The following is a 23,382-nucleotide window of genomic DNA, read 5'->3' on the forward strand; positions in this document are numbered from 1 at the left end:
GGGAAGGCACGGGCGATAGGGGCAGCGCCTACAGTGTTGTCATTATCAGATACCACGAGCACACTAACGCAATAAAATACAACAGGTTTTCAGCCATCGGCCCCAACACATGCAAGATTATAACCATAATTTCACCAATATTGAACAAGACATGGACATCCTCGTATTAGCAAACAAGGGCCCTTTACTCAACATAATGGAAAATTACTACATACACCTAGACCAATACTTTAATGCCAGTCACAATCTCAATGAAATCTCAGAGAAACCCAACATACTCTTTGATCTATTTATCACTTTCCTCAGAAACAATAATGCAGCCAACCTAAACTCAATCCTAAATTTAATCAAAGGTACTTTTCCAAGACAATTACACTTTCTCCCAGACCCTTCAGCCCCACCTTAAGCCCTCTTCCTAAGCCATATATAATTTTATATATGTCATTTCAATACAAGAACTTACTGATTTCCATGATTATAATTTTTACAACAACCCATTTATACTTTATTCTTTGTTAAAAACCTCTTAGTATGTATATTCCTTGTATTATTAACTATTACCATAATAACATCTCATTTCATCTACCACATTCACTTGTTATTCTTTAAAATAACATTTTCTTAGGATTTCGCCAAAAGTGATCTTTGCTCCAATACGGCTGATGATGACCCCTAGATGGGTCGAAACTAGTACCGTGTAATTTATAATTTTGTGAATATATTTTAGTATTGAAAAGGTGGAAACGTTTACGATGTTATTATTATTACTTATATATTAGGAGTTTTTGTAAGATTATAATTATACATATTTCATTTTTGTGATGTTTAGCCAAATTGTTGATGGTTTTGATTCATTCCCGGATTTTCCGTTTTCCCGCGTTGTATGTTTTATTTTCATGGTCCCTCGAAAAACGGAGAATCGAGGTTTCACTGTACTGAGGGAAAGGACAATAGGCTTTACAGTGGAATAATTGTTCATCCACTATGATATTCTCTGTTGGTTTATAGCAAAAAATTGCAGTTCTCTACAATAGGTTTCCAGATGGGTGATGTTGCTGTAAAGCAAATTGTTTGCAGACGTCACAAATATGCGACTCATCACAACGAATGGGGTGCATGGTGTCCTGGTAAAAAAACTGTGGTAAAAAAAAAGTCTTAATAGGAAGATTTTGAACCCGTACACTCTACAAACACATTACCACAAAGGGAACACCTTGTTCCTCTAATGACAAAACTCAACTGTCGTCCTGAAGTTCTTCCCTAGCTCAAGCTTCCCTGCAGGATTTTATATTTCTTAGCATTTCATTAAGCCGGCCCCGTTGTGTAGGAATAGCGTGCCTGCCTCTTACCCGGAGGCCCCAGGTTCGATTCCCGGCCAGGTCAGGGATTTTTACCTGGACCTGAGGGCTGGTTCGAGGTCCACTCAGCCTACGTGATTAGAATTGAGGAGCTATCTGACGGTGAGATAGCGGCCCCGGTCTAGAAAGCCAAGAATAACGGCCGAGAGGATTCGTCGTGCTGACCACACGACACCTCGTAATTTGCAGGCCTTCGGGCTGAGCAGCAGTCGCTTGGCAGGCCAAGGCCCTTAAAGGGCTATAGTGCTATGGGGTTTGGGGGTTTTTAGCATTTCATTATCAATGAAGAGCCACCACGTACTCGAGTGATTACCATTAATGATGTTCATCTTAACATGTGCAGTTGTTCCTGAAGTCTCCCTTCGTATGTTCTGTTGCTGCCAGCTAAATTCCCGCATGCAATGATTGTCCATTACGTTCTGTCGGCAGAGTGTTCTTTATCTCCTATTGCAAACATCAGCAAGCATTCTTCTCCTCAACTTCGACAACGCGCAGGCCTAGATGAAGTAGCCATTGTTGATGTTCTTGATAAGCCTCTGATAATGAAATACTGTATACGTTACATTCATATTTTATCCCTGGTTGAATAATTCCAAGTGAAAAGATTGAGCTGTCTATTCAGTTACACTATAACCACTGTATTAGGTTCTTCAGTCTCTCAAAACTAGTTTATGAGTAAATAAAATTTGGAAAATACCTGACAAAGAAAACATTAAACAACAGATTATATCTGAATACAAAATTAAAATAGAATGACCTTTTTCCATCTTGAAAGATCAGTTTCTATCGAACTACACACTTTTTAAAATTATTAATATTATTAAAAAATGCCTATCAAAAAAATGGACAACAGACTAAATGCCATGGCATTTGCTGAGGATGTGCAGTTATGGGAAGAAACAGAAGCTGATGTAGAGAAAACACAATATGTTCAATAAATTTGAGATGAAGATAAGTAAAACAAAGACTGTAGATATGACCATCAGCAGGAAAGGAACAAACTCAAACCTCTTTTTGGAAGGAGCTAAATTAGAATCAGTTTCTCACTTCAAAGGTCCTTGGAAGCACAACATCCAAAGACAGCACTGCAAGCAGGAAATACTCAGCAGGAGGAGAAAGCATCAAACTTTTCTATCAAGTCGGAGATCTACTCTGGGACTGCAAAATACCACAAAAAAGCAAAAACAATCCTGTACCACACCTAATTTGTACAGATTCTCACATATGGTTTAGAGACATTTTATACCTACCAACCCAGTTTCAACGAGGCCGTACCTAACCTGGAGAATAAAAGCATTTTGCTGCCGCCCCTAACCTGGAGAACAGACGCTGCCTTCTGGGTTTCAATGGCATTTGCTCCACATGGGGACCAGCACCATACGAAAGGAACTCCCCCACCAAAAGATGTTGGCCCCTTCAGAAAGTCTCATTTACCACCACCCAACATTGTCTCATTTACCACCACCCAACATTCAGCTTTGAGTTGTTGGCCTTACTGTCTGCTCCATCTCATAGAAGTTATGTCCATATAACCACATTACTCAGAAGAAACAATACATTATAATGGTACAGTACCATGTCATTACAAAAACACTGCTTATGAACATTTACTCGGATTCACAAGCAGAGGCGCTAGTTACACTTTCGTTGTGTTGATACCAGTTGGGAATGCGATATTCTTCAGCAATGTTTTGCAAATATAATGTACGGAGGTAGTTTACGGCCATTGGCAGTAATGGCCAACATCGCCATACAATGTAACTTTTCGTTCTTTATAAATAAAAAAATCCGTTACCAGTCACAATTCTTATTGATTTTTCTCCACAACGCATTTCAGAGTCTGGGCTCCATTGACAGGTGGCAAAATGATGACATTCAACTGTTGCTCTACCCGATACACAACTGTTTCGAAAGAGTTAATCTATTCCATTTAAGAGTACAGGCTATCTGTGTTATGAATTTATAACATCTACGTTGGATCAGTTGTGTGTGGTCGTCTATGAAATATACAGTAGCTATGAAGTTTAATATTGATTTTAAATATTAGTTTTCAATGTTATCATTGAGAATCTATTAACCAATTGCTATAAATTTTTAGAGTTTCTAAAATATTTAATTTTATTCGTTTTGGATGTGTGTGTAAAATGAGAGAATTTTGAATATTTGGTATTTCATGTCCTGTGTCATGTAAATGTGTAGCAACTGATGATTTTTATGCTTACGTAGCCGAAGTGCTGCCAGGTGTTCTTGAAATCTGATGTCAAATCCTCTTCCAGCTTGTCCACTGTAAAAACATTGTTTTTTCACAGGTGATTTTTTAAATATATTCTTGGTATGATACCAAATAGGCAGAACCCTCCAGAAACATAATATATTCATCAGCTTCTCAACCATAAACAACCTGGATCAGATTCTGCCACACTTGGTCAATATACTTGAGAAATTCAAGCAGACTTTATATAAAATCAGAATCATGGGTTGACAGAATACATAACCATACCTGCTAACTTTGGAAAGAGCTATCAGTAAAAATTGTCCGTTATTGGACATTACAAATTTTCCAGCTAACTCATTACTGGTTGTAGCGTTTCGCCCCCGCATGCTATGTTGGGCTCATCAGTTGGTACACAGTACACCCACCAAGACGCTGGCTATGGGAATCAACATCTATATAATACCCCGGCTTGACGGAAAATAATACTTCTGGGCTACAAAATACAATAATTCATGCTTTAAACAGGATACTTCAATGAAATCATATCTACTTACATCATAGGCCAATAATTTGTAGATGAACATAACGATCAAGAAGAAATCCATGTTAATCAGCAGCAGGCATGGTGAATATTAGTTTGGATTTGACTTAAAAATCATAGTTGTGACCTTTTTAGCTTCCTTCAAAGAGTCTTGAGAAAATATGTCATAACAGAAACCAGAACTCCTGGTCTTCAAAATAGAAATAGACTCCAGAGATTCATTGGACAAGCATGATCTGAAATCTGTTCTATTTTTATTCACATGGCTGAAAACACGATAACATTCTGCATTGCTATGGGGTATGGTGAGAATAGAGAGCATTACTCTAGAAATTGGGCCATACTTAAGAAGTACATCAGCTCCACGAATTCTTGATATTTGTGCCCAACTGGAATGACTTGCAGCAACTTGATTTGTATTGCTCGCACACCGTCTTTATCATGTATCATATCTGTATTGTCTTGTTTCCTCTAATTTAGCAGAAAGTGAGAGGATTACAGTGGAACTTCGATTCTCCGTTTTTCGAGGGACCATGGAAAAAATACGTACAACACAGGAAAACAGAAAATCCGGGAATGAATGAACTATCAACATCACAAAAATGAAACAAGTATAATTATATTGTTACAAACACTCCTAAACCAAACTACAGACCCAATGGGCCTTCACCTACCAAGCGACCGCTGCACAAAGGCCTGCAGATTACGAGGTGACACATGGTCAGGGTAAAGAACTTCATTCCGGTTCCGTGTTGACTTTAAATATGGAGATAGAGCATGGTCAGTGCGACGAATCCTCTCGGCCGTTATTCCTGCTTCTCTAGATCGGGTTTGCCATCTCACCATTCGATACCTCCTTGATTAAAGGTAATCGTAGGCTAAGTGGATCTGGAACCAGCCTTCATATCCAGGTAAAAGTGCCTGTCCTGGCCGAGAATTCAATCCGAGCCCTCCGGGTGAAATGCAAGCAAGTTAGACCGCAGGGCTGGCAGCAAACATTAATTATCGACTCTCGAAACTTTACATTTAGTTTTACCGGGAAACTACTTTCTGTTCAGAAACACTGATCAACCAAACTCTTCGAAAAATCTAATAATGCCAAGCCAAACAACAGTAGACCACAAGAAGTTTTTAATTCTCTAATCTAATAAAATAAAGCAAAGCACATTAAGATACAAAAGCGCCCAAGATGATGGCGAAATCCCTTTTTTTTAAATCCTCTATTGTAATTTGGTCACCGCTACACTGTTCATAGTTGGGTTTCTGGAAATCTTGTACAGAGTAAATTAAACCTACATCAGCTTTTAAAGGTTACATTGAAATCGAGAGTATGGTTTTGAATGCAAGTATTGATTCTCAAAAGTTCTTAAATGCATTATATTCAATTTGTCACTAATCGTAATCAAATTTGAAAGAGAAAAAATATCATCAAAACTTCAGAAATTATGACCTTGAACTCAGCTGGAAAGCGCACTCGCTGTACAAGTCAGTACGAGTGGGAAATTATACAAACATTTTAAATGTAACATGCGCAAATAAAACGACTGCGGTTTTTATACCATTTTAACACAAAAACGTAAAATTCCCGGCCTTATATTAGGACTAAAACAATAATAGGCATTCCGAAGCTCTCCCATGACATTCTGCATGTAAGGTGCAACATCTGTTCTGGTCTCGATAACATAATCGTATATAATAAATTTTATTGCGCACAATGTGCAAAATTTACATATTACATCAATTAAATTACAATTTGCTTAAGGAGCACTTTGTTCAGAGCAAAATTGCTTCAGAGAGACTGTTCTCTTCTTGCACTTCATTACGTGATATGTATCACACTGTTCTTTGCACAGTACACATACACACTCCTGGCTGGCCCGGTGGTAGGACTTCTTGGCACAGATACGGTGATGAAAGCCGTGTATTGCAAAGCGTGTCACCAAATGTCTCAACTCATATTCCTCTTTCAACCAATCCTTATCAGTGCGTCTGTACTGTAAAAGCTTTCCTCGATCGAGTCCCTTTTCTCTCGTAGTTCTCGTAACAACTCCTCGTATGCCGGAGTTTGCTGTAGAGGCATTTGTAATCTTAAATCCTCTATCAAGAAGGTTTCCCGTGCTAAGACATATACGTACCGGGATTGGGTGAATTTAGATACCCCTAGGACCCTCTTAAGGTATCTCGGTTTCATGCTTTCCAGTTCTCATAGCTGTTTACATGTTAGGTACTCCCATATTACTTCTAATCCGTATGTGAGCGTTGGTAGCACTTTGACTTGGAAAAGTTTCATGGCCGTCTCCAGCGACATTTTTTGCAGATGTTTGATTTCACTTATGCTTCTAAGTGCAGCAGCTAATATCTTCTTTATGTGTACTGAGAAGGTCATCCCGGAGACTTGTAGTGTGTCCCCCACATACGTGAACTGGTTTATCAGTGTTAATGTGTGTCCCCCACATACAATGTAGTCACCTTTCGATAAGTGTCCTCTCCTGAATACCATTAATTCTGTCCTTAGATTCATCCTTAGCTCGTCATCCGCCCATTGCGTGACAAGTTCCATTCTGTTTTGCAAATCTTTTATGTTATCAGCGGCTAGTGCCATATCATCCGCATATATGTATATGCTTACATTTTGTGCTCCCTCTTTGATTTTTGTAGGGAGATCCTGGGTCAGCGCATTGAACAATAAAGGGCTCAAGGGGTCCCCTTGTAGCACTCCGATGGTCTGATCTATCCAGTCTGTTTGGGATACCCCGTTACTGGTTTGCACTTGGTTTGCTGCTAGTATATTAGCTATTAAATTCGTCATATCCGATCGTCCGACCTGGCTTTCCAGTTTCTCGATTAATTTCCTTCTACTGACAGTGTCAAAGGCTTTGGTGTAATCAATGAAGATTACATACTTCTTCCCGTGGGCTTGTGTTCTTTCTTGTATGTCCTTTAGCAGGCAGCTCGTCGCTATCAGGGTGGATCTCGCTTTCCGGAATCCAAATTGTTCATCAGGTAACAGTGGTTCCATCAGGTTACTTATTTTCTGTGCTAATGGTTTGGTGAGTATTTTAAATGCCACCGACTCCAGGGCTATCCCTCTGTAAGATTCTGGTTTGCTTGTGTCCCCTTGTCCTTTATATAGCATCTTTATGACTGCCTTCCACCATGCATTAGGTATGTTACTAGATTCCAGGCATTTGTTCATTAGCATTGTCCACACTGGTTCTAGGTATGGTAATGTAGCTTTTAGATGCTCTGCGCAAAGTCCGCCTATTCCCGGTGCCTTGTTTACCTTGCTTGTTGAGATTCTCACTTCCTCACTTGTGAAGATTGTAGTTCGTTCTATCACTTTCCTCTCCTCTAACTTCGGTCTGGTTTCCTTAAGGGCTAACACACCTCTCATATGATTCTCCCAGGTCTCCATGGGTATGTCTGCTGGAAATCGCGGCTGCCGTGGTCTGAGTGGCTTATAAGGGTTCTTCTCAGCATCCTTTACAAGCTTTTCGTCTTCCTTTGCCCTAAATTCCCGTTTTTTCAGCTTTAGTAGCGCCTTGAATTTCTTCCTCGCTGTCTGGTAGTATTCCAAGTCTCTTTTGTCTTTCGTTCTCCTAGCTATGTGCAATTTTTCTAGTGTAATTCGCCTTTCAATGTAACACTCCTTGTCGAACCATTTTTTCGCTTTCCTGGTGTCCTCCCTTGGTGCATTTCCTTCTTCGATGAATTCCGTTATTCCTGCTATGGCCTCATCCAGATTTCCCTCGCTGATATCTTGTAGTATGCGTGGTATCTTACCAGTGTTCTCCTGGAGCATATGTGGGTCCAACCTTCTTTGTATCCTTTGTGTTTTTATTTGTTTATTCATGTGTGTGTTTGTCTTGAGTGTCGTTCTTACTGGTGTATGTTTCCTGATTAACGCTGCCTCATTTCTTATTAGGACGTTATGCTCCAATGCATCGAAACCTCTAATGGGTGTGAGGTCTATGGCGCTTCCTCCATTGTGGCATATGTATGTGAGTGCCTTTTTGTCATTCACTAACGTGAGCCCTTCCCCTAGCAGTTAGTCCAGTACTATTTCTGCTTTGTTATTTGCTTTATTTATTGGGCAGTTCAGGTCGCCTGCAATAATCACTCTTTCATTCGCCTGTATAGTGTCTAATGCTCTCTGTATACCGTCTACTATGTTTACTGCGCTGTACTCTGGTCTGTAATATATGCCTACTAGTGTTCCTATTTTTGTTTTAATCACCAATTGATTCTCCTCCTTGAGAATTGTTTCAAAGGGGGTAAATTTTGAGTTGATTAGGCATGTTATTCCACCTGACGGCCTTCCTCTATCGCCTTTCCTCGCAAATGCATGAATGTTATAGAATCCTTTCACTTCACACTGATTCCGCGGTAACGAATATGTCTGTCAGTATACAGATGTCGAACTCACTGAAAATGTCCCTCGGCATCTGTCTTAATACGCCTTCTAGCCCTTCTACGTTCCAGCTGAGAACTTTCACTTGATCCGGTTCCATCCTATGATCTATTCCTGTACCTCCAGGGATCTCGAAAGGGCCGGCATATGACGTCCTTTGGCCAAAATGCCCCCTCATATACTTTGTCATGTTCTTTCATTGGGATGCCTATTATGAACGCTCTCCTGGTATTGGTGTAACTAACCATTCGACAGTTTATTGTTCCAGACACCCCATTTTCCTTTAGGTATTCTTCTATGTCTTCTTCCGTGGTTTCCGGAGTCAGATTTCCCAGATATAGCCACGCGTCTCCCTGCACTGCTTTCAGCTTGCTTTCCCCTTGTCTTGTGCCCCTTATCCTTTCTCTTGTTTCTTTTTCTCCTTCCTCCTCCGATATGATAACATTGAAATACAAGATTTGTTTAAGAAGGAGCAGTTTCGATTCCTGCCTGAAAGCCTGGTGACTATACAGTGCTCTGAGGGAAGTACCGAAAACCTGTTCGCCGATACAATCGAAAAAAATTTTAAAAAATAAATGAATAAATAAATAAATAAACATTAAGCTGGACAAAATGTAGACGTTTTCCTAATACGAACATTTGACAAAACTCGTTCAGTCTTCAAGTAGAGCTGTCGAAATGCGCTCTGCCTCCTTACAATTCTTGTAGCCACTGTCTGCTTTGTGATTTCCAAGGATTCTCTAAACAATACCACCCGAATGTGATGGTCTTTTATGCAAGTTCACCGCCGATCGCTTTACCAGTACAACACTTGCTCTAATTACCGTAATGACGGGACGTTCACACCACCATCCATAAGTATGCCGTAGCCATCCTTTCGTGAGATACAGTTTCTTGATAAAAGCTTAATCGAGGATTTAGCGTTGATGGGACTGAAATTTCTGGATGGTTCATCTGGGAAATCATTTCTTCAAGCAGCGGATAATATTGGATTTTTACGAAATTTAATTAGGATGCTCGCGGGACCACAATTTGAATAAATAATCCGGGAAAATGTAGTTTCCACGAACGTATAATCGAGGTTCTACTGTATATGCCTCTTTAACACGACCAATGCTACCTTACCATCTCTCGTCACAAGTTTCCACTAACGATTCTTTTATTCTGTGAAGTCTTTGGATCTTTCCATACAATTCCATCCAAATACAAATTAAAGAAAAAAGAAAGCTCCACTAACCTAATTCTTGAACTGGACTGCATGCAGCTAAACCATATTTTCTTATTGCATCTATAGCACTCTCAGCACATGGACCCGTTGCTTCAGCAAACCCCAGGTAATTGTAGGATCCTAGATTCAAGCATTTTGTTTTAGTGCCTGTGAATCTGCAATGAATAAAAGAGCAAGTCATTGTAATGAATGATGAATGTGCAGCAGAGCAACAAAATATAAAAGATCCAGCTAAACAATGACGTCTAATCTATATACAACAGGAAAATCACTTTTACAGAGACATAAGTAGATAAGGCAAGCTATTCTTATAATATGCACTCATGAGCTAAAGAATTAAGAGACAGCTGCTGTAGTGGGGACATGGCACTGTGCTTGGCCCAGCAAATGTAACAGGAAAGCATGGCATGTAATAGTGAGGATGTCAGACCTCGTACGGGCAATATGAGTAACAAATGAACACAGGAGAGCAAGACACGAGATCTCGAATTCGATCGAAGCCAGATTGTCGGCGCCAGACATCTAGGCAACTCCATCTCTGAAGTCGTGCAGGCACTAGGCTTCCCAAGGGCCCCATTTTCAAGAGAGTATGGAGTATGGATTCGGGAAAAGCCATTGCTGCCACAGTCAACTGTCATGGTGTACAATGCATTGATGATAGAAGTAATCATCAGCTAGCTCAGATTTTAAGAGAAAATAGACAAGCCACACAGCCGCAGATCACTCGTCAATTAATTTTTATTTTTTTTTGCTATGGGCTTTATGTCGCACCGACACAGATAGGTCTTATGGTGACGATGGGATAGGGAAGGCCTAGGAGTTGGAAGGAAGCGGCCGTGGCCTTAATTAAGGTACAGCCCCAGCATTTGCCTGATGGGAAACCACGGAAAACCATCTTCAGGGCTGCCGATAGTGGGATTCGAACCTACTATCTCCCGGATGTAAGCTCACAGCCGCGCGCCTCTACGCGCACGGCCAACTCGCCCGGTCGTCAATTAATTGCAGGACAATAATGACGTATGAGCAGCCATTCCATCCACAACCATCTCCTCACCAAGAGGCCTCCACGGTATGCACTAGTCAGTGTCTTGGTAGGTGTGCTAGGTACCAACTGATGAGCCCAGCCTAGTACACGGGGGCAAATCGCTGGCAACCAGGAATGAGTTAGCTGGAAAATTTAAAATGTCCAATAACGGACTATTTATGTTGGTATTATAAATTTACTCATTCGGGACAAATATTTCAGATTCCCTATGGGAATCAACAGCTATAGCATAGCAAAAAGTCGCCTGGACAGATGAGTCAAGGTATCAGTTTGTATAAGCCAATGGCTGGGAACAAGCAAGTCACCAACCACCAGGCAATGGATCCTCTTGCTGGTTCAGGCCAATATTGATAGTATCACCGTATGGGGATTGCTCACGTGGGATGAAATGAGACTGAAATGAGACCCCTGGTATATATGACAACGTCCCTCAGCAGAGAACGTTACATGAACCTGATAGCAGATAATGTTCACCACTTTGTTCACCTCAAGCACGCTGCAGGCAACCTGTACCTCCAGACAACAGTGCTCCAGCCCATCACTTCTGAACTTCAGCTGACTGGTTCGATGAGCACTCAACGGATGATTTGTTTAGAAGGAAGCCATACTTTCAGTGTTGACTTAGTTAAATATAACTTAAAAACTTTTTAGTCCATCAAACACACAAATCAAATATAAATATTACACTATAACATATCTGTAAAAGAACACATTATTAAACAAAGAATGTCATGTTTCATCCTTAAAAGATTCTATTAAGTCACACTCAAATACTTAGAATATTTACGTTTATTTCTGTTTAATATGAACTTGAAATCTGGATCTTATCTTAATGCTGGAGACAAAGGAGGACATTACTACAGCTAGGAATTTTAGGTGTTGAACCGTAACTCTTTTTCACTATTAAAATGCCCAAATTAGGCAGTCTTGCAAAGAAAACGTAAAATGAAAAACCCTGTCTTTTAGAGGCACCTTTTTGGACCTTTTCTCAATGCTAGCCATTTTTGCACCTTTTCTTAATGTCAGCACATTTTTCCACTCGTTTAATATTTTTTGACTCCTTTGCGACATCTTATTCCTAAAGAAATTAAACAAGAAAAGCCGACTATTTCCTCTGTAAAGCTTGCTTCTATGTAGTTCCTCAATTCATCGCTAGAATCGTAAGCTCCCTATACTGCACTAATAGGGAGCTTAAGTACAAACCTGGTGATTGTTGAACTAGTAGTTTGTCACCCTTCGTCAGCTGTTTAACTTGTAATCTATCAGTTTCATGTCCGTATTGATACTTAGTATCTATAATCACAAAGAATGGGTACTGTCCACCTAATCAATACTTTATTATATCTTGTTACTAAGCAGTACCGGTTTCGACCTTCACAGAGGTCATCTTCAGCTGGTCATAAGATCTAAAGTTAACTTAAAATAATTTTAAAACATTACTAAATCTAATGAAGAATGTCACATGATGTGAGTAATAAGATTAAAATATACAATATATAGAATATACAATGATATGATGTATCTTCTGGTTTAAAAACAAGCGTCAAAATTCTATGACATGTATGTGTTACATAAATTTCTAGTGTACCGGTACTGTTTGTGAGTAGTAGATAATTTGGTGAAATACAATTTCAACAAGTAAAATGTTTATGGCGTTCTTGAAGTACACTTTGAAGTTCAGTCCATATTGGTGAATTGTTCTATACATTCATTGGTATGTTTATACTAAACATTCTGGAACATTCTATGATATGGATGTAATAAAATTTATCAAATAATACATTAAAATACGAAAAAAATGTTCACATGATTCTTGTGGTACGTTTTGGAATTATATTAATTTTGTACATTCACAGATATGTTTGTACCAAGCATTCTAGAATATTCAACTATGTATGTTGTTTTTCTTTTAAGTTCATATGATTAAGAATGTTAAATAATGAACATGAAAATATTATGATGTATCATTAGTTTTCTTGGTACTAATCTCGTTAAAAGATATTGAGTAGGTGCAGATGCTCCCTCTTTGTAGTTTTGTTGCTGGACATTCAGTAATCTGCGAGAACAGAGAAGAATGAAGTATAAGAATTTTCTCAGCGGAATGTCTAATGAACGTGTGGAATAAGTGTTTACTTACATAATCCTGTTGACTGGTCGAATGTGTACTGTTAGGGAGCACGTCGTGTACTGCTCCGTGTACGTCTAGGGCTAGTACTTGCGGTAACGGAGAGGGGAAGTGGAGGGGCATGAGGGGTATTGATTGGGGAAGGTGAGGTAGAGTTGGTAGAGAGGGGAAGTGGAGGTTCAATAGGGGCAGCGAGAGGTGGAGCATGGCTGGGCGTGTCTTCGGGAGGTTCCTTGATATATATTGGATTCTGTTTTATAACTATTTTTATGTAGGTGTTTTTTAAAATCGGGATGACTGTATTAAAGAGGATATTGACTTTATCTGTAATTTCGTTCAAGTTATAATTTGGGTTTGCGTATTGATCTATAGTAATGTAAAATTCTTCCGTTATATTGAGCAATGAATGTACAAAATGTACAAAATGAATATAATTCCAAAACGTACCACAAGAATCATGTGAACATTTTTTCGTATTTTAATGTATTATTTGATAAATTTTATTACATCCATATCATAGAATGTTCCAGAATGTTTAGTATAAACATACCAATGAATGTATAGAACAATTCACCAATATGGACTGAACTTCAAAGTGTACTTCAAGAACGCCATAAACATTTTACTTGTTGAAATTGTATTTCACCAAATTATCTACTACTCACAAACAGTACCGGTACACTAGAAATTTATGTAACACATACATGTCATAGAATTTTGACGCTTGTTTTTAAACCAGAAGATACATCATATCATTGTATATTCTATATATTGTATATTTTAATCTTATTACTCACATCATGTGACATTCTTCATTAGATTTAGTAATGTTTTAAAATTATTTTAAGTTAACTTTAGATCTTATGACCAGCTGAAGATGACCTCTGTGAAGGTCGAAACCGGTACTGCTTAGTAACAAGATATAATAAAGTATTGATTAGGTGGACAGTACCCATTCTTTGTGATTATAGATAGCTGTTTAACTGCCGGCCTTCTTAGTATTACGTACGTGACTGCTCAGAATACGCTTTCACTGTGTGTGTGGTGTATGCCACTGGCCTATTAGCAAATAGGCTAATATTATGCTATTTGCTATTACTGTAGTATCAGGTATGCTGAAACAGAAAATGAACGCCGAGAAAATACGTGATAGTACTAAACGGTTTAGTGCTGATGGTATTCAGAGCGACGGGTCAGTTCTGAGGTTCAATGTTTGTGATATATCAACAACTGATTTTTTTAAAACACAGACGTAATCCTGTTATGCAGTATACAGCTAGGGCAAAACATGTGACGAATAACTACGCTATATGACGTAAATGCGCTCTAGTAATGGACACAAAGGAAGCACTGGACAGTATTGCAAAGCAGATACTAGAATAGAGCTTAGCCTAAAACCTTGATGTTAAGTATGTTGTAACAAACAGGCATTTAGTATCGACTGCAAACAAAATATAATACACCACTTGTGTCTGTTGACAGTGAACATTCCTTTTGTAAGTAATTACTTAGTGACCGGAGATGTAACCTCACTGAAAATAACATTGAAATGTTAAATGTTATCTGTTTTTACAGTTTTCTAGACATGTGACTTTAATAACATTGTGTTCTGCGAATTGTTTTAGGCAGATTTTTAATACACAATGACATGAGCGAATTTCGTGCCCTTTTATATGATGTAAAATTGGTTTTGTTGATGTTTGTATGAATGTTTCCATTTAAATTTTGCACCTTTTTAGACTACATTAAAACACTTTTTTTTTTCTTTCTTTTTTTTTTTTACCAAACTTTTGCACGTAGAATTCCTAGCTCAATTACCTAGTAAATGCTGGAGTAGTGATGAGGGAGGACATAATTACTGCCAGTAATGTTCAGTTTCTAGAAAGCTTGACTCATGAATCATTTTATCAAGAACACGTTCGAAAACCTGTTCTTGGCATTTTAAGTCCTTAATAATAGCTCAATTATTCGACCATTGGAGTCTTTCTGTTCACTTTTCAGGCAAAGCGGCAAGCCTTCACAAGACAGATGGAGAAACGTTTTCTCATGAGTGCAATTACAAGGTTTTCATTGCCTAGGAACGACACTTTGAAAATCATGAACTTTTTTCTGAACTGCTCACTGAAAACAGAAGCTACACTAAATCTGCGAGACGACTCAACGTTCTCCTAGCAGTACGCATACCGTCATTTGAATACCGCTGAGCTACACCACACTAATGCAATACTAGATAGTCCGCACGCCTTGTGTACTGCCATCTTTAAGCGTTTAGCGAAAGGTCGTCTATCTTTTTCATTCACTCTCTTTCACTACCAAGTGCACTCTATCATTATCTATCAAAGTATGATTCGCTGCATATGACTCGCATCTCGTCTACATATCAGTCTCGCTCAGTTATTCCGCTTAGGTACAGTCAGGTTGAAAATTTAATTTGGGCATGGGAAGTCATTTCCCTGCGTTTTCCCTGTATATTTTCTGCATTTTTATTTCCCTGTTTTTCCAGAAAATGGGTACTCTGCCTATTCAAATGACTGCAATTTCCTGTTGAAGTACACTTTGCTATGACAAACAAAGCTCAGAGGCAGTCTTTGAAAGTTGCTGGTGTGGATTTAAGGAATGATTGTTGTTTTTCCCAGGGTCAGTAACATGTGGCCTGTTCACGTGTAAGCTCTCGACAGCCTTGTGATTCTGCATGCACAGGAGCAAACGAAAAATGCAGTTAACAAAGAAGTTTTATAAAACAACCCAACTTCAAGAAGACCTGTGAACAATATAATTTGAACGACAGTAGAATTCAATTGTGACTGGCTGTAGGCAAGGGAATTTGCCATTGTAACGAGAACTCCCCCAGTCGATTCTGACTGGCAGGAAGCATAAGGAGTCCCACCATTATAATAAAAATACCCCAACTCAACAGTGAACGGCAGTAGGTAAGAGAGGCTGCCTTTGTAATGAATCCCTAACTCAATTGTGACTGCCATTAAAATGAAAACTCCCCAAACCAGACTTTAAATGAGAAAAAAACCAATGGCAACCTGCCCATGGTGTTTCTTGGATAACGTTAAGAGCATGTAACAAAACTTTATTTATAATGTGTACAGCATTTTATCTGTATACAATGCAGAATTCCGTAGCAAAACAATGATATATGAACTAGTTTGTAATATAATCAGTGAGAAAGTGTAAAAGGAAAGAGCAAAACTGCAGTATAACTGGAAGTACACGTATTGGTATGTTATTAAGATGCATGAAAAAAAATGTTCCAGTGAAATCAACAAAATCTAGTATCAAGTAACAAGCATATTATTTAACATTTTAATTTAACTATCACAAATTTAGTTCTCCTCCTCTGTAACCAAACATTCATGTAAATATCCATATTTATGTTATTAGAATATCAAGGTCTCCTTTGAACTGGGATTTTTTTGGGGGGTGTTGCATAATAACTACCATTATCAGCTTACTTTAATCCTTGTATCCTTTAATCATTTTGTATCACTTCAAGAAATAATCATGAAATGGTTATGCAAGAAATGTTCATCTTGATATGAGAAATCCGTTAAAAATGGTACGATCGGTTTTGTAAAAAACATGTCTGGACAATTATACTTAGAAAACCATCTCTTGGAATATCTTCTTAAAATGTTTAAGGAGAGAACAATCTTGTTTGAGAATTTTTTTCCTACGTATGAATCTGAGAAAACTCGCTCACTCCACCCACTCCGTAAGCTTCTGAAGGAGGTGAAGTTCCCATGGCAATCTCACGATCCACTTCCATCCTTTTCAATATTGAGCCCGCTTTTCCCAGTTATCAAATTGGAGGGTCCGTGATACCTTGTTGATCTCCTTCTTACAGGTGCTTCGGGATCTTCCTGAAGGTCTTTTGCCATTAAGAGATCCCCTGTAAAGTTGTACTGGTGCTCTGTTATCCTGCATCGTTAGTACATGTCCAGCCCAGCGCAGTCTGTTGGATTCTATCACACCCATAACACTGTGTTGTTGAGAGATGGTGTAAATCTCACAATTAGATCTTTTCTGCCGGCTTTGGGAGATAGGATCGAACCATGGGCCAAATATTTTTCTATAAACTTTATTCTCATAGACTTTCAACGGCTGCTGCTCTTTCTTGGTTATACTCCATGTCTCGAAACCATACAGAAATACTGGTTGGATGACTGTATTGTAGACAATCATTTTTGCATTCCTTGCTAAAAAACTTGGGAGCCTAATATAGAGCTCAGAGTAAAATGCCTTATTTGCATTCTTAATTCTAGCTTGGTGTTTGTTGCCTTTGGTTTTGATCATCAAATAATTAAATATATGCAGTAACACACACAGTGGAGAGTACAATTATGTCAAACAAGCTCGCGCTTGGAGTCAACACGAAGCATTGATTTTCTAGATGAAGTTAATGACTGGTATGACATTCCAATTTAAATTTTTTTTTGACATGTTGAATGGAGGAATCTTAAAGATAAAGAATCCCTTAATTTGTGAATATCAGCAAGAATCACATCTACATTTGACACGTATTTATCGGAACCTCCACAAATACCCCACACCCAGACATAGTTTTTCTTGGTTCTGCTCTATCTTGCAATAAGTGCAAGATTCAAATGTTAACTAGATTTCCAACAAAAGGGGAAAGACGAGGGTTTCTCAAATAATTAATTGAAATATAAATCCATACTAATGGCGAAGTATTAATAAAAGAAAAAGTCTTCAGTAGATATTGGCTTCCTATTTTCCATAGTTTTGCCTTTGCATAATTCAATCCCTTCCCTTATGCACTGCATTGCACTGTACAATAAAAGTACTGAATAATTTTTTTTTCCAACCTTACAATCGTAATTGCGAAAGAAATCAAACACTTACTCAAAAGTCCAACCATAATCCCTGGTGATCCTGTCCTTGAGAACTACTTCAGCACCAGGTACACTACAAATAGGTCTGTTCCAACAGTCACGAACTCTGCGATAAACGTAACGAAGATAAAAGCTCTCGAACTTATTATACAACGGCACATAGCCCTGAAAAAGAAATAAATATTTAGTCATTTTAACATGTACTACTTGTAAATATATCTCTACTGTACTACTGAGATGTAAACCACAAAAAGCATGGTGTAGGACAGTATTAAAATCTGAATAAAAACTATTAAACATAAAGAGAGTAGTATAATGATCTAATGATAGGCTGAACTTTCAAACTATACTTTGGTTGTGAAAGGTGGGCTGCAACTTATGAGTGAAATTTCACAGAAATATCCTTTAACAAAACTCATATCGTACATAGAATAATTTAAAAATATAACCTGCACCTCAGCTGAAATACTGCAGTATATATAGGTATTGTTTGGAAATAAGCAATGAAGTGTAAGGCTATTAAATTCTGTAACAAAGCAATGTTTGATACAGACATTTGTGACTGTTGATACTGTGTGCATTTTCTTGTTTTCAAATGGTGGAACTAATAAATAATCTTTGCATTCTGCCAGTGTGAAAAAAACCACTGAAGAGCATCAAGAAGATTTTGGGAATTTGGTGCAACTAAGGTTTTATAAGGAGATTCCCACCTTCCAATACTTGTCAATTACCTATATAGCTAGTTTATTGTTTACATGATATAATCCAGCTTAATCTCTAGGTGTATACAATATAGAACATGTTTCGTTCTGATTATGGAAAGTCATCAGCTAATAGATTTAACAAAAATAGCAGGACAATTAAACACATGTAATGATTATGGTGATGAAATAAAATGTTCATTCGTGTTGGGTTAAAATTTCGAACAAGTCAATGTCCAAGTAACTAATAAAATCGGTATAAGTTGAGCTCAACTTCAACAATGGTTGTTTCAAGAGTTCCCCCAACAACCATATTTTAAGAAAATCTTTTATATTCTCAATTTTATCTTCAAGATTAACAAGCATACATGTCTCTAGCATAAAGACCCCTTATGGCATTCTAATAATTTTTATGTTTAGTCAAACACCTACAATGATATCCTCTTTTTATGACTTGTAAGAATAATTAGGATCCTGATTTTTCACCATACAGGTTTGAGTTTGAGGCTGATGATGCCCTTAATATGGGAGAAACACGTCCCTTAACATTTTATAATAATATTTAATTTTTTAAAAAGATCTCTTTGTATAAGTGGTGGATATAATTTTTTTTTAAATTACACTTGTAACATACTTTGTATTCAGGCACTTTTATCCATGTAAAGGTTAATCCTATAGCTGTCCAGTCTTGGCTGAATGGTTAACGTACTGGCCCTTGGTTCAGAGCACCCCAGGTTCGATTCCAGCCGAGTCGGGAATTCCAAACGTGTAGTTAATTTTTCTGGTTCGGATCCTGGGAGAGTTTCTCTCAATACACACAATCTATACAAAACACACCAAACTACAAAAGACCACAGAAACGTGTAATAATGAATGCATGCATCCACGTAGGGTTGGCATTGGGAACGGCATCCCACCGTAAAACAAGGCTGAATCCATACCAAGTGGCAACGCCAGGTAATGAGAGAAAATGTCCAGGAAGACGAAGAATACCTCCACTTCAGGGACTGGATGTCATCATCATCATCCTAAACCATCTCCAGTTTCCCGGGTCTGGTATATGAGCCTCCTCCATCTCATCCTGTCCTTGTACCATTCTTCCTCCACCAACTTGTCCCAATCATGACCTCTCAGCAGTACATCGTTCTTAACTAAATCTATCCATTTCCTTCGTGGCCTCCCCACGGGTCGTCTTCCTTCTACTTTTCTGTCAAATTCCTTCCTTGCAGTCTGTTTACTGGCATCCTCTTCATGTGACCAAACCACTTCATTCTTGATATCTGAATCTTATTGAGGAGAGATATCATCTATTCCTTCTTCTCTAATTTTCTCATTCCTAATCTTGTCTTTCCTGGTTTTCTGGATCATAGTGCGTAGCACTTGTACAATGTCATTTTTCTTTTCATGGGTATTTGCTCATCCCACAGCAGGTGTCTTACCTGGTGGTAAAATTGTGTTGCCTTATTGATTCGATTGTTCACCTCATGTTTTGCTAGGTTGTCATTTGATATAACGCTACCCAAGTATTTGAAAACTGGAACGCTGTCCAGTTGGGCTTCATTTAACATGACTATTGGTTCTGCTCCTTCCCCATACACTTTCATCACCACCGTTTTGGTCTTGCTGATGTTTAAACCATATTTCTTAACTCCTCATTCCAGCTTTGCATTCTCTCTGCTGAATCCTTAGTTTGTATTCTTCCTTTATTTGGACTTCTTCCAACTTCCAAGTTTTAACCCTTGGTTTTTTCATAAGAATTTTCTGTGTTTCATTAGTCTTATGTTTAAAGTCTACTACCAACAATCTGTGGTCACTATCTATGCTTTCACTAGGGATGACCTTTACATCTGTGATGTACCTGCCACCATCTTTATTCGTGATTACGTAGTCAATCAACGTTCTATACTGGTACCTTGTTATTCTGTGACTGTCTTTTTTTTGAAGAATGTATTTTTGATTATAAGATCATTTCTTCTGCACAGATCTAATAGTTGTTCTCCTTCTGGGTTCATTTGTCCAAATCCATGTAGACCAATGATGTTCTCGTACCCAAGTCTGTCTACCCCAACTTGTGCATTTAGATCTCCAATCATAATAATAATAATAATTAATTATTATTATAACAACATTTTCCTCATTAACTGTATCTTCCAGGTCTTGCCGAAATTTCTCTTTGTCTTCTTCACTGCAGCCTGTCTGTGGGGCATACACTTGTATGACGGTGTACTTAGTGTTCACCAGTTTCATGAACATTTTAATGATTCTATCACTTTTGCAGGTAACTTCAGCTGTAGCATCAGTCCCTTCGTTAATTAAGAATCCAACACAATTTTTCGCTACCTTCTCCTGACCACTCCAGTATAATTTATATCCTCCACTAAGTGTCTTACATCCAATCCCTTTCCATATGGTCTCACTTAATCCCAATATTGATATTTTTCTTCTATCCATCATGTCCGGGAGTTCTTCTACTTTCCACTTAATGATACAATGTTCATAGTTCCGATTCGTTATTTGGGTCTCTTCTTTATTTGGGGTTTCCTTTCAGAACATTTTATATCATCAGCCTTACGGTCATCATACTTTACAATTGTCTGAGAGGACATATCAGTCCGGTCTATAATCTTCTTTCCAAGGCTCTTTTTCTTGATGATGTTTGTTGTTTTAAGGGGCCTAACATCGAAGGTCATCGGCCCCCAGCTCTTTTTCTTATTGAAAGCGCCTGTACTCAATACTCTCCTGCTGACTTGCTAGGCATAAGAGGATTTTCTTTCAGGGTTTACTCCCTTAGCCTTTGAGGATGCCTTCCTCGTCCTACAAGGCAGTAGGTTCCATCTGTACACCTCAGAAGGATGGGTTGCCTCTCCCGCCATCTCCACCGTACCGAAGAGGGACTGGATGTATTGATTTAAATACATGTCTCTTCATCTACATACAACACACACACTATCAACCAACACAGAAACACGTAATAATGAATACATCTCTCCAAATACGACTGGCATCAGGAAGAGCATCCGAATGTAAAACTGGGCCAAAATCATACGAAGTGTCAACCCTAAGAAATTGGGAAAGAAATCAATGATGTTATGAATGCTGGGCAATACAGGCATCAAAATTATGACAGTGACTTAGTGTGAAATGTCAAATTATTGGTCTTCTTTCAGTAGGCCACCCGCCTGGTGGCCATGATTGTTCAGGCGTTCAAGTCTATTATGGTCTGACATGGTGGTTAGCCAGTTCGAGTCCCGTTGGTCGAAAAAGATTTCACCATCATAATGTTGGCCAGCAGCATAGGGCAGATGGTGGTATACAATTTCTAATCACTAGACTGCGTGCCAAAAGCCTGGATTAAATTCGAAAACCTCTCTGCAGTACTCGCATGGAGTTAGGGCATATGATCCAGTGAATGGTGATTCGTCGGTTGGATGAGGGCGTAAAGCTTTGAGCAAACACTTTGGTGTTATTCGACAAGAGTAGATTACGTGCTGACACCGGGTTTCACACTCTCCCTACCTCATCATCCGACATTGAGACCCTCAGGTCGCCTATGGACATCAAATAGAAAGACCTGCACCAGGTGAGCCAAGCATGTCCCTGGGCAATCCAGGGACTAAAGGCCATATGATAAATAAAAATAATTAAGCATATAGGCTATGCCAAGCAAATTGAGGCGTAAGGCAGACTTCATTTAGGTGTACAAAGAATATTAATTTACCACCATCGGTCTGCTTGCCTGCCATCAGAAGTCAAACTTTATTTCGGTACAGTAGACTCCGCCTGGTTTGACTTCAGTTAGTTTGGGCGCCGGACAATCCGGGCGGCACCTGTCCTTGAATGAAGAAGGAAAAATTAGTCATGCTGAGGGTAGTGCAGCTTTGCAATCGGCAGCGACTTATATCGAGCAGCAGACAGAAGCAACAACAGTAGATGTACTGTAATGTTTATAAAGAAGTGGCGTGATTCTGCTTCTTAAAAAGCAACTCACAAAAAAAAAAAAAAAAAAAAATAAGATTACTTTTAATTGTTGAATTATGCCAAAGTGTCAGTGTACCTTTAAAAATTGAATTCTGAGTTTCTGTAATGTTTTTCTGCATTTAATTTTCCACCATGAGTGTTGATCCTTCATAGGGAGTGAAACTTCAATAATGTCTGGAGACATCCTTGCATCCGGGAGATGATAGGTTCGAATCCCACTGTCGGCAGCCCTGAAGATGGTTTTCCGTGGTTTCCCATTTTCACACCAGGCAAATGCTGGGGCTGCACCTTACTTAGGGCCACGCCGCTTCCTACCAACTCCTAGCGCTTTCCTATCCCATCGTCGCCATAAGACCTATATGTGTCGGTGCGACGTAAAGCCACTGGCAAAAAAAAAAAAAAAAAAACAGCAACTCATTTTGGGTGAGTAGAATACACTTGGGAAAGACACCTTGATACTACTTGCCTTATAATTAGTTCTTTATTTATGTACTGTATTTCGCTTACGCTAAATATTGGTATTTATAGCATATTGTCGGATAGTCCGGCCTAGGATCCGGTCGTGAGTAATATTAATTTACCACCATCAGTCCGCCCGCCCAGCATAGCAGGGTTAGACTTCGATCAGGTGTGTGTATTAACTGATCACCATTCACTTGATGAAAGAGGTTAGACTTCGTTTGAGTATGTATACATTTAAACAATGCTGGTAGAGATGGGTAGCCAACTGTCTAGATGCCAGCAGTACCTACCGCTTGACAATTCCACCACAAATACGGTCCGCGTACCTTTTAACGATATTACTTTGTACAGGGGCGTGGAGTAAGGAGGGAGCTCTCCCAGTTTCAGTTATACTGCCAACTGAATGGAAATGAAATCTGAATTGAATTGATAATATGATCGATCTGTTATTAT

The 23,382-nt window shown here is 38.7% G+C and overlaps 1 protein-coding gene across 3 annotated transcripts in view; it reads right to left on the minus strand.

Annotated features, from left to right (window-relative positions):
- lace (serine palmitoyltransferase long chain base subunit) overlaps positions 1-23,382 on the minus strand; it is a 234,107-nt gene that overhangs the window by 117,011 nt on the left and 93,714 nt on the right. For all 3 annotated transcript variants that reach the window (XM_067153519.2, XM_067153521.2, XM_067153522.2), the window contains exons 4-5: positions 17,799-17,953; positions 9,763-9,908 (exon numbers count right to left, since the gene is read on the minus strand). In XM_067153519.2, coding sequence (XP_067009620.2) covers positions 9,763-9,908; positions 17,799-17,953 — 301 coding nt within the window. The remainder of the gene's footprint in view (positions 1-9,762; positions 9,909-17,798; positions 17,954-23,382) is intronic.

The sequence above is a fragment of the Anabrus simplex genome, chromosome 9 (genome assembly GCF_040414725.1).
Source record: "Anabrus simplex isolate iqAnaSimp1 chromosome 9, ASM4041472v1, whole genome shotgun sequence".
NCBI classification, from domain to species: Eukaryota; Metazoa; Arthropoda; class Insecta; order Orthoptera; family Tettigoniidae; genus Anabrus; species Anabrus simplex.